At 36.2% G+C, this 17,644-nt stretch overlaps 1 protein-coding gene across 2 annotated transcripts; it reads left to right on the top strand.

The window, feature by feature from the left end:
- The first annotated feature begins 8,296 nt into the window (after positions 1-8,296).
- LOC111438478 (pre-mRNA-splicing factor ATP-dependent RNA helicase DEAH10) lies at positions 8,297-17,078 on the top strand. 2 transcript variants are annotated; one of them, XM_023076393.1, is made up of 16 exons: positions 8,297-8,570; positions 8,828-8,897; positions 8,985-9,031; positions 9,120-9,200; positions 9,285-9,501; positions 9,871-10,285; positions 10,477-10,680; positions 11,079-11,239; positions 11,366-11,551; positions 11,785-12,016; positions 12,212-12,411; positions 14,869-15,003; positions 15,184-15,391; positions 15,731-15,772; positions 16,056-16,098; positions 16,275-17,078. In XM_023076393.1, exons 2-13 carry the CDS (start codon positions 8,833-8,835, stop codon positions 15,365-15,367), a joined length of 2,127 nt encoding a protein of 708 aa, XP_022932161.1. In that variant the 5' UTR covers positions 8,297-8,570; positions 8,828-8,832; the 3' UTR covers positions 15,368-15,391; positions 15,731-15,772; positions 16,056-16,098; positions 16,275-17,078. The 2 variants fall into 2 exon arrangements, with proteins under 2 accessions (XP_022932161.1, XP_022932160.1); XM_023076392.1 differs by lacking the exon at positions 15,731-15,772.
- The last annotated feature ends 566 nt before the right edge of the window (positions 17,079-17,644 follow it).

Raw genomic sequence — 17,644 nt, 5'->3', positions numbered from 1 at the left:
CCCAAAGAGAGGGGGTGGACTATGAAGAAACCTTCTCTCCTGTTGCTATGCTTAAATCGATTAGAATACTCTTGTCCATTGCCACATTTTATGATTATGAAATTTGGCAAATGAATGTTAAGACAGTCTTTCTAAACGGCAATCTTGAAGAGAGTATCTATATGGCTCAACTAGAGGGGTTCATTGAACAGGATCACGAGCAAGGGTTTGCAAGCTTAAAAGATCCATTTATGGGTTGAAGCAAGCATCTTAATCCTGGAATATAAAGTTTGATACTGCGATAAAATCTTATGGCTTTAAACATAATGTTGACGAACCTTGTGTTTATAAAAGGATAGTCAACTCTACAGTAGCTTTCCTGGTGTTGAACTTTGACGATATCCTACTCATTGGGAATGATGTGGGATTTCTGACTAACATTAAGCATTGGCTAGCGACACAATTCCAAATGAAAGATTTGGGAGAGGCTCAGTTTGTTCTTGGAATCCAAATTGTTCGAAATCGCAAGAACAAAACACTAGCATTGTCTGAGGCATCGTACATCGACAAAATGTTGATTCGATATAAGATGTAGGACTCCAAGAAAGGATTATTACCTTTCAGGCACGAAGTTCATTTGTCGAAGGAACAAAGTTCTAAGACACCTTAAGAAGTTGAGGATATGAGACACATTCTCTATGCATCAGCAGTCGGGTAGTCTGATGTATGTCATGCTATGTACTCGACCCGACATATGCTATGCTGTGAGAATTGTCAGCAGATATCAGTCCAATCCGGGATGTGCTCATTGAACTGCCGTTAAAAATATTCTCAAGTATCTTAGGAGAACGAGAGACTATATACTAATGTACAGTGCTAAGGATCTGATCCTTACAAGGTACACTGACTCAGATTTTCAGATCGATATAGATTCGAGGAAATCGACATCACGATCTGTCTTCACTCTAAATGGAGGAGCAATAATATGAAGATGTATAAAGCAAGGTTGCATTGCTGATTCCACCATGGAAGCTGTTACTGCTTGTGAAGCAGCAAAAGAATCTATATGGCTTAGGAAGTTCTTAACTGATTTGGAAGTTGTTCCAAACATGCATTTGCCTATCACTCTTTATTGTGATAATAGTGGAGCAGTTGCAAATTCTAAAGAACCAAGAAGCCATAAGCAAGGAAAACATATTGAGCGCAAATATCATCTCATAAGGGAGATAGTGCAACGTGGAGATGTGATCGTCACAAAGATAGCTTCAGAGCACAACATTGCTGATCCATTTACGAAGCTCCTCACGGCTAAAGTGTTTGAAGGGCACCTAGTGAGTCTAGGACTACGAGTTATGTAATCTAAGGCAAGTGGGAGAAAATGCATGGGTACGTGATGCCCTAGTTTATATTGTCTTTATGTCTTTCTCTCTACTCAACATTATAAAACCCCACTAGAGTTTTAGTCCAAGTGGGAGTTTGTTGGGTTTTATGTCCTAAAACTCATAGTTTGTAAATAAAAACATATTCTATTTTCAATAAAGTTATTATTGATATTTATATAGTAAAGATTGTTATCGTAAATAAAGTGAATTTTACTATCATTAATCTAAATCCAATAAACTAAGAATATTCTGGCTATAGTATGCTTACTTAAACTATATGTAGAGACATAAGAGTGGATCAAGTTCAAGTATATAGTCAAAATGATCTATAGTACAGGGATAAGGCTAAGTACCTTATCGTGGGGACACTATGGATGCGGCCCACTTTTGTATATGATATAAACAATGTGATCACTAAATTGTACATGTGGAGACATGTGAGTGGGGGCATCCTATGCAATGAGTATTGCATAAGATCGAACCATGAAGAAAATCACTCTCACTTTATAATACCGTTTACTGTTGAGACTGATTTTTTCACTCGATGACCTAGGTAACTTGACCTTAATTCTGAGCTAACTATGAACTCCTGTTTGTTCAGAATTATCCTTAGATTTGCATGGGTGAGAGTGACCCGAGTTCGGTGAATAGTGGGGACATAGGGTACAAGATAAAATTTAGTTTGGTGGTTGGACCACAAAAATTATCCTTAAATTTGCATGGGTGAGAGTGACCCGAGTTCGATGAATAGTGGGGACATAGGGTACAAGATAAAATTCAGTTTGGTGGTTGGACCACAAAAATTATCCTTAGATTTGCATGGGTGAGAGTGACCCGAGTTTGGTGAATAGTGGGGACATAGGGTACAAGATAAAATTCAGTTTGGTGGTTGGACCACAAAAATTATCCTTAGATTTGCATGGGTGAGAGTGACCCGAGTTTGGTGAATAGTGGGGACATAGGGTACAAGATAAAATTCAGTTTGGTGGTTGGACCACAAAAATTATCCTTAGATTTGCATGGGTGAGAGTGACCCGAGTTTGGTGAATAGTGGGGACATAGGGTACAAGATAAAATTCAGTTTGGTGGTTGGACCACAAAAATTATCCTTAGATTTGCATGGGTGAGAGTGACCCGAGTTTGGTGAATAGTGGGGACATAGGGTACAAGATAAAATTCAGTTTGGTGGTTGGACCACAAAAATTATCCTTAGATTTGCATGGGTGAGAGTGACCCGAGTTTGGTGAATAGTGGGGACATAGGGTACAAGATAAAATTCAGTTTGGTGGTTGGACCACAAAAATTATCCTTAGATTTGCATGGGTGAGAGTGACCCGAGTTTGGTGAATAGTGGGGACATAGGGTACAAGATAAAATTCAGTTTGGTGGTTGGACCACAAAAATTATCCTTAGATTTGCATGGGTGAGAGTGACCCGAGTTCGGTGAATAGTGGGGACATAGGGTACAAGATAAAATTCAGTTTGGTGGTTGGACCACAAAAATTATCCTTAGATTTGCATGGGTGAGAGTGACCCGAGTTTGGTGAATAGTGGGGACATAGGGTACAAGATAAAATTCAGTTTGGTGGTTGGACCACAAAAATTATCCTTAGATTTGCATGGGTGAGAGTGACCCGAGTTTGGTGAATAGTGGGGACATAGGGTACAAGATAAAATTCAATTTGGTGGTTGGACCACAAATCACGGTTAATCTTGGATCGTTGAGATCGTTGGAGCCCATGATCTATAGGTATAGGTCCATTAGGTCCCTCTACTAGCTCATGTGCCTAAGATCGATGGCGGTGATAGAGAAGCTGGCACTCAGCGGCGGCGTGGAGGAGTGAGAGCGAGCCTGTTTGAGATGGACCCCAAGATGTGTGTATTTTTACACTTTGCATTTTCTTCTACCTAAACGTAGGACCTGTGTGTTGTTAGGTTGACCGCTCTAACCACTTAAGCTATTCAACTTAGCTTTTAATAAAGTTGGCTAATTTGCAATGATATACCATTGGTGGATTAAACCTAACTCTGATACTACTTGTTGACTTCTGACAATCGCGAGGAAATCGTCGACGGAATAAAAACGGCCGAAGGAAAAATAACGGAAAAATAACAGGAAGAGAAAGTATGCACTGAAGACCCGATGGATTGTTATTTTCATTGGGTTGACATATTTAAATAACCATCCTATCCTAAAATTAGCAGTTGAGTGTGCTGAGGTCCTAAGCATATATAACTACTGTTTGTGCAATCATGAACCAAGACAAGGAAAATGGAGGGGAGATCAATGATCTAGTTGAAGAAGTCCAGAAGAATGAGGAGGAGTTGGAAGATGGGATTCATTTGATACTTATTACAAGAAGACTTCTGAAAACTTAAGTTACGGAGAATGATGTTGATGATCAAAGAGACAACCTATTTCAGACGTGGTGTTTAGTCAAGGGGGCTACTTGTAGTCTTGTGATTGATAGTGGAAGTTGAACCAACGTAGTAAGTACCATGTTGATCAAAAGGTTGCAAATTCCAACTCAAGATCATCTTAAACCTTACAAGCTCCAATGGCTCAATGATAGTGGAACAATGAAGGTAGTTTCCCAAGCTTTAATATCTTTTACTTTGGGAAAATATAAAGATGAAGTTTTTTGTAATGTGTTACCAATGCATGCTTGAGACATATTGCTTGGCAGACCATGAAAATTTGATAGGAGGGTTATGTATGATGGCTATTTGAATAGATATTCTTTTGTAAAATATGGAAGAAAAACTACTTTGGTATCTTTGAATTCTGCAAATGTATTTGCTAATCAATTAAAGTTGGAGGAAAAAAAGAAAGAGTTTGAGGAAAAGGAGTTAAAAGAAAAACCAGAGTGGAGTGAAAAAATAGAGAAAAATCAAAGAGAAAAAAAGAAGAATGAAAAAAGAGATGAAATTGAAGAAGAAAGAAAGAGGGAGAGTTATTTGGCTATCGGAGAGGTGAGAAGGTTTTCACAAAAATCAATCTTTGTACTTAGGTATGGAGGATTTTTTGGTCTCTAACTATAACAACTTAGCTTTGCATAGTATTTTTCAATCTGAATTTGAAGACATGTTTCAAGATAAAGAATTACCTCCCATCAGAGGTATTAAACATAAAATAGACTTTATTTCAAGGACGGTCATTCCTTATAAGCCAGCTTATCGAGTCAATTCAACTGAGACAAAAGAAATTCAAAGGCAAGTGGAGGAGCTCATGGAGAAGGGTTATATACGAGAAAGTTTGAGTCCATGTTCTATACGAGACTTATCGGTGCCAAAGAAAGATGAAACTTGCACAAGTGCATGGATAATAGAGTCATCAACAAAATCACGGTAAAGTATCGACATCCTATTCCTAGGCTAGACGATATGTTTGATTTATTGCATGATTCATGTCTATTTATAAAGATTATGTTGAAATCTGGATATCATCAAATTAGAATTCCATTAGAATGCATGTAGGAGGTGAATGAAAAACAACTTTCAAAATTAAGTTTGGATTGTATGAATGGTTTGTTATGTCTCTTGGGTTAACTAATGCATGCGCTCAATATATAATATTTTGATAAAATATCTGAGAAAACATGTTGTTTATATTGATGATATTATAATTTATTTGAAGATTTTGCTTGTGGAACATGTTAAGTTAGTTTTGATTACACATAGAAGAGAGAAATTTAGAGATTTGCCAACACCAAAATGTATAAGTAAAGTTAGAAGTTTTTATGGGTTAGGTAGCTTCTATAAGAGATTTATAAACGATTTTAGTACCATAGCTGCACCATTAAATGACTTAATGAAAAATAATGTTGTTTTTAAATGGGGGAGATGCATCAAAATACATTAAATTTTATTAAGAAGAAATTAAGCAATGCACCATTATTTGTTTTGGCTCGTTTTGATTAAATGTGATGTATGTGGTTTGGACATAAGTGTTGTTTTAATTCAAGATGGAAGTACCTAATATATTTTAGTGAAAAACTAAATGGGCAATATTAAAATATCTACTAGAATTATTTGTTTTAGTTCATATATTGGATGTGTGTCAAACTACTTATGGCCTAGAGAATTTATGATCCACTTTGATCATGAAAGTTCGAAATGTGAAAGGTCAAAGCAAACTGAATCATAGACATGCAAAGTGGGTAGAATTTATTGAAACATTTTCGTGTGTCATCAAATATAAGCAAGGTAATGATAATATGGTAGCTGATGTGTTATCTAGAAGGTACGATCTCTTACTTCTTTTAGTGCAAAAATTCTTGGACTTGAGCATATTACCGAATTATATAGAGATAACTAAGATTCTATACTTTTTTTTTTTTTTTTAGAAATCAAATATTACCAAAGAGGACTGAATTTGAAGATTTTCCACACGTAACTATGGTGAAAATTGACGATACACAAGAGGAGGCTCATTCGAGAATTTATGGTGATAAGGTGAGCATTTTGTTGGGATTTATAGGGGTAAAATGAATTTTTTATTATTATTTAATGGATATAACTTATTCTATAGTACATGAGTGCAACTCTAAGTCTACGGTAGAGTGACCTATGATTAAAAAAATAAAAATTTATTAATTGAAGAGTTTAATTAATTAAATTTATATAGATTCATAAGATCTTTTATTAGCTTATAATGCTAAAATGTTCAATTTAGTCTAAAGAAAAATTTGAAACGTTTAAATTATATCTAATATATGAGATATATTAAATAAAAATGTTAAAAAAATATATTAATTTGAAGGGTATTAATAGATAGGTTAGATATATATATATGAGAAATTAAGATCTATGTTGATTTTAGTGCTTTACATTTTGTTAGCAAGAGAATGCAATATCTTGATACGTACTTCAGGTGATTGATGAATGTTATCTCCTCGTTGAGCATGTATGAATATTTAAGTTATGAATTTTGTGTTTTAGGTGATTGGTAGGATTATATCCCCAATAAAACATGCACAATAACCAAGTTAAGATTTGAGCAGTAAAGCTAGAGCAGTTTTTATGTTGACCTAAATCACTACATTTTTAATAGATTGAGCACTTTAGGATCATGAGAAACGAGATTAGAAGTCTATACTTTAGTGTTCCCAAAAATTGGATTAGCCCCAATGAACTAGTCCCAAATATCCTGAAAATGTGAGATTGCTAGTAGTGGATTAGCTTCGGTCTAGACCTTAGTCCAAGTATCCTAGATACCTAAACCTCCACACACCCTCAATAATATTATTCAGTGGGGTACTAATATTATTTAGTGACCTAGGTCAAACTCTATATTTTCCCTGCCAGTGTCACAACTCATGGTGTGGTTATATCCTCAAAAAAGTTATCAAGGACGATGATTATTTTAAGTGGGGGAGAATGTCACAACCATATTATGAAAAGAGTAGGTTGTGACCCTTACATAGAGACAAACAATGCAGCAACTCTCTTATGGCACCTATTCGACCACATGAGGGCCAAGATACACAAGTGTCATGATGTGATTGACAAGAACGATGCATCATCTAACACACTAAGCTGAAATAAGTAAAACCTACGAGGTCGACATGAGTGTTAGAGACAGACTCGTTAAGGGTTGAATAGAGCCCCGAGCCTTAACCTTGAAAGTTGGGATTTCAATATGAGTTATGCCATATGACTTTGAAGTTAAGTCTGTCTATATGAAATATGAATACTCGCCAAATTTGATGTCAATTAGACACCCGATGAATGCATTAGACCTTATGACTGTTCACCAAAATCTTGTCACTCTTACCACACAAAAAATGCCTTAGAATGTATCTTAGGGGGGAGACATGTGCAAGTGTAGCGAGACGAGCATCTCAAGTGTCTTCCTTTGAGATGGGTCTTTCAAGGACAGTGTCCGATGACACGAGTGTATCGACATTACACTCCAGCCCATGTGTCAGAGGTTGGTTTATGAACTCACTATCCGATATGGAGTTTGTAAATGACTTAGCATGGACACAAGAGGGTTCATACCTCGATGAGAACCTGAATGGATGTTCGGGATATCTCGATAAGATGAGCAATACATGTGTATAGACATGTTTGAGCAAGCCAAAATGGGCAAGCTGTTCCGAGACATGGGACGACATCACGATGCATGAGTTGGTCGACGAGAGCTAAGATGATGATAAGATGTGACGTTGCTTATGAGAGACCTTGACTTAAAGTAGAGACAAAATCAAGTCTGATGACTTGGTATAGAGTAAAGGCAAGTTAGTTAGAGTTGCAGATGATTGAACATGTACGCACGAACGACGTGTGTGATCAAACAAGTTTGGATTCTACACGGTTGTGTCTGGTTGGTGAAAGCGAATCTTGCCTAAGGTTCGACGAAGCCACAAATTGGGGCGAAAAATGTGAATGAGACTTGAGTTCTCCTTAAAACTTATTATGAATGTGTCAAGATCATGTTGTCGCATGATTGAAAATGTATAATTGTGACCAATCGAGAATGACTTTCAAAAGGAGTAACAATTTTAGTTCATTAAAGACTCCTGATTCAATTTACAGATATGAGAAAAGCAAGCGTCTTTCCTGAATCAACTTTGGTTGCACCAAAAACATCTCGACTACAAAGCACATGAGGCAATGGATTCTTTTATATGTCACTCATATCAATGAACTCAAATTGGCAAGCACGTATCAACATCGATCGATCCTCATCACTGCGTCGGAACATGTAGTTATGTTCGGGATAAAAAAAGGGTCAATTTTTTTTTAAAAAAAAAATTTTATTTTAATTTTTTTATAATAATTATTGTATATATTTTTACAAATATATTATAAATAAAGGAAAATAATTACCGAGCCAAATAACTTATATTTTTTTTTCCAAAAAATTTACTTTTTAATGTTAATTAGGAAAATAATTAGATAATTATGAAATTTAATTTGTAAGCCTAAACCTAAACCCTCGACTGTTCTTTTCCCTTTGTCTCGGAGTCACCCACGACTAGGGGAGTGTTCATCGTGCGACGGCTTATCATCATCCTCTTTTCTTTCTCGGTTTCCGCCGCCGGTTGGCCAACGCCGGTGCTCCCATCGACCAGTGCTCGGCGGTCGGCCATTCTCTCTCTTCAACAGTTCCGATAACGAGCGCGACTCTGTTTTTCTTTCCTCACCGGCTGTGACTACAGGCCCTCAACGACCCTTTCCGGTGGGTTCTAGTGACGACTCGAGGTGAGATTTGTTTCTTAAAAGGTTTTGTGGTTGATTTTATTCGAGTCAAACCCATGAGCTTTCAAAATCGTTTTGAAGTATCCGTTTAGGCTTGGAGCTTGGAGTCGGATAGGTGAAATCATAACTAATCTAAGAAAAACTAGCAAGCATTTGGGTAATTCCCCTCTATATATCAGCCATTGAAATTAAGTTATAAGTTTTTTGTAATTGATTATAACTGGCTTTTGTTTCATCCTTTTTTTTTTGTAAAACTACAGGGGCAATGGAAAGACTCGGAGTCAATGCCAAGGTCTCAGCTAATGATTGCAAGAGCGAAAATATCTCCAGGTATGTACTTATAGTTCTAACCTGTTTTTGGCTACAACTCAATGTTTTGGTAGTAGTTTTGGTGACGTGATTTTGGTTGCTATGCAGGAAGCGAAAAATTGCAGAACATAGAAAGTCACTCCCAGTAGCTTCGGGTACTAACCTAAATTCTTTTGGTCTTCTATTTCAAATTAGTTGTTTTTCTAAGTTCCTGAGAGTTGTTGATTTCTTTTATGTGATTAGTTGAACATCTGCTCATACAAGAGGTGCATAGAAATGATACATTAGTCATCGTTGGTGAAACTGGGAGTGGAAAAACGACGCGTGAGATTCTGTCCCATGTTTTTAAATTTTATACTCGTAGTTACCTTATTGTTATGCTGAACTATTTGTATCCATGTTTTTTAGAAATACCGCAGTTCCTGTTTAATGCTGGATTTTGTCGAGATGGGAAAGCTATTGGGGTGACCCAACCTCGGCGTGTTGCTGCGGTAACTGTTGCTAAAAGAGTTTCTGAGGAATGTGGTGTTGAAGTGGGGCAAAAGGTTGGGTATTCCATTAGATTTGAGGATGTAACTTCTAGTTCCACAAGAATCAAGTACATGACTGATGGTCTATTGCTAAGGTACTATATAGAAACTTTGACTTCTTTTCAAATTGCCATTTCAATGGACGTGCGAATAAGGTTTTGTTACAATTTTTTATTCTATATTTCTTTATTGTCTTTTTGAGTATTCGTATTTGAAGGTGATACTTGATTTTGAATTCACGTTGTTTCCCTCCTCTTGTTCCATGCAATGTATATATTTTTCCACGTAACCTATTTGTTGATAGGCATGATAAATAAAATTTGTTTGATGACTAATACATGAAGTAAATTTTTTTTTTTTATTGACATTCTAATTGTCTCTTTAAGATTTGCAGAACTTAGGGTAAATATGGACTTTGTGCAATTTTCTAACTTAGGTATCATGTTGCTTTTGTAAATTTTCAGGGAAGCACTGTTGGATCCTTTTCTCTCAAGATATTCAGTTATCATTGTTGATGAAGCTCACGAGAGAACAGTTAATACTGATGTATTGTTAGGATTTTTGAAAAAAGTGCAGAAAACTAGATCTAGATCTTTGAATGACTCTTTGAATGCCGAGAACATGCATGCTAATGGCCTAGTGGTAGAAAATGGAAATAATGGTAAATATGCAAGTTCCCTCAGGCAATATCGTGGAAGGAAACTACCTCCATTGAAGTTAATTATCATGTCTGCTAGCTTAGATGCACGCCTTTTCTCTGAGTACTTTGGTGGTGCAAGGGCTCTTCGTGTCCAGGGGCGTCAACATCCAGTGGCTATATTTTATACTCGTAAGCATGTATCAGATTATTTGGAGGCCACTCTTATTACTATATTTCAGGTAGTTATTAAATTCTCACCATGGCTTTTATTAACAATAACATGTAAATTTTCTATCACTTGCTTATTATATAAATGTTTTTCACGACTATTGTTTGTCAAGTTTTGTTTTGAATGTAAACTTTTGAACACCCTGTCTTTCTAATTCATGTAACAATTTCAATGTATTATCACACATATCTTGTGAACTAGATTCATTTGGAGGAGAGTCCCGGTGATATACTTGCATTTTTAACTGGGCAAGAGGAGATAGAATCTATTGAAAATCTTGCCAAGGACAAGATTCAGAAGTTGCCTGAAAGCAAACAGAACATAGTAGTTATTCCTATATATTCAGCCCTTCCATCGGAGCAACAATTGCGAGTTTTTGCCCCAACTCCACCTGGAGTCCGTAAGGTAGTTCAACCACATTGTATTAAATGAATTCTTTATTTTCTTTTCATCCTTTCTCCCAGTCAAATATTATCATTTTAAAAAAATCCTTTTCATTCTCGCATTTTTTTTTATTTTATTTTTTTATTATCTCATAGATTCCTTGTTTGTTTCATATTTGAAATTGATGCTTCTTGGAGTTTTTAAGGTAGTTTAACAACGTTGTATCTAAAGTGTTCATTGTATAAATTTTCTTTTTCCATTCTTTCTCCAAGTCAAATATTATCATTTCAGCATATCTTACTAAAAAGATCCTTTACATTCTTGCATTTTTTTTTTATATCTCCTAGAGTCCTTGTTTGTTTTATATTTGAAATTAATGCTTCTTGCCTAAAGATTTTGCTGGTGGCCCTGCTTTTTAGGTGATATTGGCAACAAACATTGCTGAGACATCCGTGACAATACCTGGGATCAAATATGTTATTGATCCTGGATTTGTAAAAGCACGCACGTATGATCCAAACAAAGGGATGGAATCATTGATTGTTTTTCCAACCTCAAAAGCACAGGCACTACAAAGGAGGTAATATGTTGGATTAAGCATGACTGCATGATTGCTATTATGAAATTTTGTTTAGGCTATAATTCTAGCGAAAAATATTTGAATTTAACTAGTGAGAGTTCTAGTATTAATATTCTAGTGCTTCAGTGGGCGTGCTGGCCGTGAAGGACCTGGAAAATGCTTTCGTCAGTATCCTGAGGATATGTTTTATAAACTTGAGGATTCAACAAAGCCAGAGATAAAGAGATGCAACCTTTCTAATGTCATCTTACAGTTGAAGGCTTTAGGCGTTGATAATATCATGGAATTTGATTTCTTGGAAGAACCGCCAAGGTGCAAGTTTTATAGAGTTTATTGCTTAAGCATGTTGTATGGTTTATCTTTGCATGTGTGGGTGCCGGATGTTTTTATATGTAGGTGTTAAGTGAATAGGAGCTACTACTTTTTATTTTCTTTTATCTACCTTAGCTTCCTCTTACTTGTGGGAAAAAAAGGGAAGAAAAGATAGCTTTTGAGGGGTGGGGGTTGAAAGATGGGAATGTGTCCTTGACCCTTATTTTCAACAGGCAAGCTATTTTCAAGTCGTTGGAGCAATTGATTCTGCTTGGGGCTGTAGCACATGACGGCAAACTATCTAATCCAGTAGGACATTTGATGGCTCGTATTCCATTAGATCCAATATACTCTAAAGCTTTGATTGTTGCCGGTCAGTTCAACTGTTTGGAAGAAATGTTGATAACTGTGTCAATGCTCTCAGTTGAATCCATTTTTTACCACCCTCGTGAGAAGTTAGAAGAGGTCAGTCCACACTTTATACAAATTATGTTGTTTCTATTCCTCTTTTGTTTTTAGATTTTGTCCTCGTATCATAAAAGTTATAGCATGCTACTGTCATTCACTAGTTAATAATTAGAAATATTTCCTATGATGAAGTCTTGTTTAGTCTTCTATTTAACTCTATGGTAAAATTCCATATATTTATTCTGCTTTCAGGCAAGAGCTAAAATGAAATGTTTTTCAAGTCTGGAAGGTGATCATCTCACTCTAATCAATGTGTATCGATCTGCTGAGGAATTTTTGAATAAGAAAAAGTTGGAACTTAGCAAAGAAAAAGTGGAGAAAAGCTTGAAAAAGTGGTGCAAAGAAAATTTTATAAATAGCAGATCTTTGAGACACGCACGTGACGTTCACAGGTTAGCAACAAAATTCCTTGGTTAATGATCATGCATCAAGTGATGAGGTCTCATAGATAATTGATCCCTCTAACTAGAGCACATTCTTCACTTTTGAAATTTTGTTTAAGTTCTATTTTAGTATCTTAATTTATAAATATATTTTTTAGCATTATAACTTTGGATAAAAAAATATTTTAGTCCTTGCCATTAATTTCTTAATGAATTATTTAAAAGGAACTTTGCCGGGGCTCTTCTTTTGTTTATTTAATTGATTATTGAATGTTTACATGCACAAAATGTTTTAAGCTATACATTTTGCATCTCTTCCCACGTATTTTTTAATTGAGTCCGCATCCATCGAGCAGGGTGTAGGCTTTATAGGGTCAGGGTGCTAAATCCCTAGTTAATACTAAGCAGATATACAATTCTTCTTAGAATTCTCATTCTGATTTGATGCAAGTCTTTGAGTCCTTGTTTCATGTCCAAAGTTGCTCTCCTCTTCTCTTATGCTGAGTCCTCCTATTTTACCTGGAATTGAGTTTTTTTCCTTGTCCTTGTCTTTTTACAACCCCCTCCTAATTTCCATTGTTTAAACTGCATCAGTTCTGAGGTTAGCATGGTCTCACAAAGGTTGGTTACAACTTTAATGGGGAGAGTGGGTTTTTGATTACTCCTTTGTGTTAGCCATAGAGCATGTGTGGGGTCTTGAAAGCCACTTCGAGACTACTAGAGGTCATATTGGTTTTCCAAGGCCAAGACTTAATTCTCTGGAGTACCGCTTCCAAGAGAGAATGGTATGGTTGGTTGCTATGCTCTCCTCAATCGGTGAGAAATCATCTTGTTTCAATTGAGCAGTCTCAAGAGCATTTGGGGAAGGAGAAGGGGCAAAAGACAGTTGGACCATGAGTAAGAGGCTAAGGGAGCTGAAAAACCTAGATTGTTCAATTAACTAGGATGGCAAAAAGGCTTTGTCATAAGCTGGGGAACTAAACTTAATGAGGCTTTGTCTCTTGGAATGTGTGGGGTTTGAGTGGGAGGGACAAGTGGAGGCTGCTCAAGGATTTCTTACTTTGGGAAAGGCCAAATGTTGTCACTTTGTTGGAAACTAAGCTCCAAGAATATTGTAGTCTCTTTGTTAAGAGTCTTTAGGTGGTATCATGTTGAGTAGGCAGGGCTGGAGTTAATATGGGCTTTGGAGGCATTCTTTTGATGTGGTATGTGAGAGTTTTTAAGTCTACAATATTCTGAAAGGAGTGTTTTCTCTCTTTGTATATTTTGAGTTCCAAGTTGTGAAGGTAGGATAGTCTTGGATGTGTATGGCCCGTCTAGTCTCAAAGGGAGGAAGGAGTTTTGGGAGCCTCTATGACCTTTATGGTGAGCATTGGTGCTTAGCTGTGAGTTTCAAGGTTATTAGATTCCTGTCTGAGAAGTTTAGTTGAGGAAGAGTCACGAGGTCGGCGAGGAACCTTAATAAAATTATTGAGTGCAAACTCTTAGATCCTTCTCTAGTTATCAATAGGTTTACTCGGTCTAGTGGCAGAGAGAGTGGTGTTTTGTAGATTGGGAAGAATTCGTTTTTACTAATGGGTGGATAATGTTTTCAGGTGATCGTTGAGGGGGCCTAGACTTCAGATCCTTGGCCTATCATCTTTAGATTCGAAAATATTTGGTGACATGGGATTTTGCCCTTTTTAGATTTAAAAACATTTGGTTCTACCACCCTTCTTCTAAAGCTTCTCTTCTGAAGCTTCCCTTTTCCCGTTTAGGACACCTCATGTTTTCCTCTTTGTGGAAGGTTAAAATCCACAAGAAAGTGAAGTTCTTTTTTTTTTTTTTTTTTTTTTTTTTTTTTTTTTTTTTTTTTTTTTTTTTTTTTTTTTTTTTTTTTGCCTGATGGAGTTAACACTCACGATCATATCCGACGACCTTCATCCTTGATTTTGGATTTGCAGTGGTGTGATCGATGACAACATGCAAGGATCTTGATCATCTTTTGTTGAGTTGCTAGTTTGTGTCCCTTTGGAGTTGGTCAAGTTGTTTAGGATAGACTTGGTACGTAGTAGGAAATGTGGGTCTTTGTTTGAGGAGATTGCGATGAACTCAACCTGTCGTGAAGTTGAGGTCTTGTGGTTGTTATGTTGTTTTTCTATCTTGTTGGAAGTGTGGATGGTGAGGAACAAAAGAATTTTTAGAGGATTGGAGGGTCTTCATAAAATCTTTGGGAAGGCGCAAGGTTTAAAGCCTATTTGTGGGCGTCTTTTGTTGGGCTTTTTTGAATTATCAGCTTAATACTTATTATTCTTTTGGATTGGAGCATGTTCTTATAGGTTGTTGAGGGGTTTTTTTTTTTTTTTTTTGTAGATTGTTTTTTGTATGCGCTTGTACACTCTTTCATTTCTCTCTCAGCTTATGAAAAGCAAAGAACCATATAAATTTTTCATTGTATAATCTTTCCAACCATATATTTTATTGCAGTCAAATTAGGGAACATGTTGAACAAATGAATCTTCCTCTTCACTCTTGTGGAGATGACACGATTCAGTTTTGTAGATGCCTAGCTGCTTCCTTTTTCCTCAACGTAGCCACAAAGCAGCCAGATGGAACATACAGGTATTCATCTGTATGTCTCATGCTTGTATCAATCTCTAATCACGCTTTTTGTAACTTGGGCTTTTGGATTACTCTAGAATAAAGGCCATTCTGGGTCGTGTTTATGATACGTTCTTCATGTAGTTCTAGTTGTCTTGTTAATTTTTTTTAATTCTATCTCACACATGACAAAAAATGCAGGGATTGTGCTAGTGGTGAGGTGGTACAGATTCATCCCTCTTCTGTGCTATTCCGCAAAAAACCAGATTGTGTAATTTTCAACGAGTTCGTGCAAACTAATCACAAGTACATCCGCAATATCACTAGAATTGATCGACTTTGGCTGTCTGAACTGGCTCCGCATTATTATGCACTGCAAAACTAAATTGATGTGTCTACGTTCACATAGGTATTATTGTATTACTCCATTCTCTGCACTGTCTTGTAATTATTTCTGTAAAGAGTTTCTTTTATTCTTGATTGGCTGGAATGCACTCGGTTTTTTTTTTTTTTTAGGCAGTGAAGATGACCTGGTTGCATTTTAATCGAAGGAAATGAAAGTAATATAATGACGGTGGGAAAACAAGAGAAAAAATGTGTACGAAGGTCCAGAGAGAACAACAATGATATAAAATGTTTCTCTAGTCTACTATAATATATAGCATTGACTTTTGAGGTTCTAGAAATAGTAAATGTTTGATACTGGGAAATATTTCTCAATGTCATGTCTCTCATATGCATATTTCAGTTCATTGGCTTTCCACATTGGACAGCTCCACTTCCAGAGAAGGTATTTGAAGTTCAGATAGGATGCCTTTAGCATTTTAAAACTTTGATGGAGAATGAAGCGAGATTTCCTGTCACTTTCGAAAAGTGTTTGATTTCAAATAATAATTTAGAATGAGCTAATTTTTTCTCGTTTTGGTTGATTACTTTCTTTTACTTCTTCTGGTCACGTATCTCCCTCTCTCCCCCTCTCTCTCTTCCAATTTGATAGTTCATTTCATTTGGATTCGAGTACATTTTATTGGCTGCGGATGCTTATACTCCATTTTTGTATTTCTTGAATGAAGGTGCCCAAGATGTGGAAGGATCGACTACAAGGGATAGCCTGAGGTGGGTCATTCATTTTGAATTTTATACTGCTATTTTCTTTTCCATGTAGTTCACCGCTGCCTGCCATTTTCCTATTTATTTTCTTCTCAATACCTTCTCTCATTGATCCATGCAACGTGCTTATGTTTGAAGAACTGTTCCTCGTAACGTGGATTTACTTTTGTTTCAACCACCAGGAACTCCTCAAAAGAAAAGGAGGCAGTTAAAGGGAAACCAATTCTCTTTGCCAGCGTACGTGCTTGTCTAGTGCTCTCACTCTACGAGATATTGTGAAAGTTGGCTTATCTTCTATGACTAAAGGGAAACAAGAAGACATTCTTACTGAATGTATCAACATGAATGACGATTGATTGCCCTTCAAGAGAATTAGCTAACACCCAACAATTTGGTATGCTTCTGATTACTTACGATCAACCTTTTCTGAGAAAACCTACCTTCCAATGCTCTAAAACAGGGATGTCACTCTGCATTGCCATGGTTTTCAAGTGGTCATGTGTAATGTTTGTTTATTGAAATTTTGTTTACTGTGGCAAATGAGTACCCCCATTGAATTTACACAGTTTTGACCTCCCCATCTTCTCGAGAGGCTGAGAAAAGTAACGAACAATTGTCGGTAGCTGCATTGCCGTGGAGGATTCACTATGGGATATAGATATCATTCTTGTTGATTCAGATTCGATTAGGAAAAAAAAATTATCCTCAGATTAGTAGAGATTCATTGCAGTAATCTTCTCAGCAGGGTCAGCTTGAGTGACTAGGACTGCCATTGTTGATGTACTATTGTGTGGTTGTTCATTAAAATTGCAGGGGGGCTAGAATATAAGAGATTAGTGTGTGTGTTTTGGTGTATTGGAGACTGAGATTTTTCATTTCTATTAATATCTGAAGTCTTATATTTTTGTTATAAGTTAATTAGGTGTATAAAGTTGAATGTTGGATGTAAATTTGAGACCGAGAACATTATATATTTTTTTATTTAATGACTTCCCATCTTAGATTTAAAATAATGATTCTTTAGTTATATATATATATATATATATATAGTTTTGTTTTAGTTGATTTTAAAAGCAATCAAAATTCCCACATTATTACTCTTCCAAACCTACTTGTATCACTGATTTAATTGGTTTATCAACTCAACTCATGTTATGGATCTTGTTTCGTCCATAATTTTTCGTTTTAGTCTTGATTTTAAGCCATTCAAAGAGTGTTTACGTATAATGCATCAATAAAGGTCATACTTATTAAACCGTCCTACAAAAGTTTAGGGTTTAATTTTCTCCGGTTTTGAATTAAAAAAGACGACTAAGCTCACGTCTGTATTGGTTGCGATATTACTACAAAACGTCTGAAACAACAAGTCCTCCACTATAACTGAGCAAGGTGTGAGCAAAACAATTGTTGAAGCATCTCGTTACACAAAAGTCCTACTCACATGAGGGAATAGTTCCCTCATATGGCCAACAGAGGCACCACATTCAATTGTCATAAGCAATGTAGAGGAGAGTACATGAAAAAGGAGGCCATCTCAACACTAAATTTGAGG

Source organism: Cucurbita moschata, unplaced genomic scaffold, assembly GCF_002738365.1.
Source record: "Cucurbita moschata cultivar Rifu unplaced genomic scaffold, Cmos_1.0 Cmo_Scf00075, whole genome shotgun sequence".
Taxonomy (NCBI): domain Eukaryota; kingdom Viridiplantae; phylum Streptophyta; class Magnoliopsida; order Cucurbitales; family Cucurbitaceae; genus Cucurbita; species Cucurbita moschata.
Note: the sequence above shows the minus strand (reverse complement) of the source record. Positions and strands in the feature narration are given on the sequence as shown.

What these genes read in the sequence shown, in the direction of transcription:
- LOC111438478 (XM_023076392.1), top strand. Translation starts at nt 8,833, where the DNA reads ATGGAAAGACTCGGAGTCAATGCCAAGGTCTCAGCTAATGATTGCAAG. An exon ending in TGGGAGTGGAAAAACGACGC is followed by an intron (nt 9,201 to 9,284) that starts GTGAGATTCTGT and finishes CATGTTTTTTAG; the next exon opens with AAATACCGCAGTTCCTGTTT. An exon ending in CTCCACCTGGAGTCCGTAAG is followed by an intron (nt 10,681 to 11,078) that starts GTAGTTCAACCA and finishes CCTGCTTTTTAG; the next exon opens with GTGATATTGGCAACAAACAT.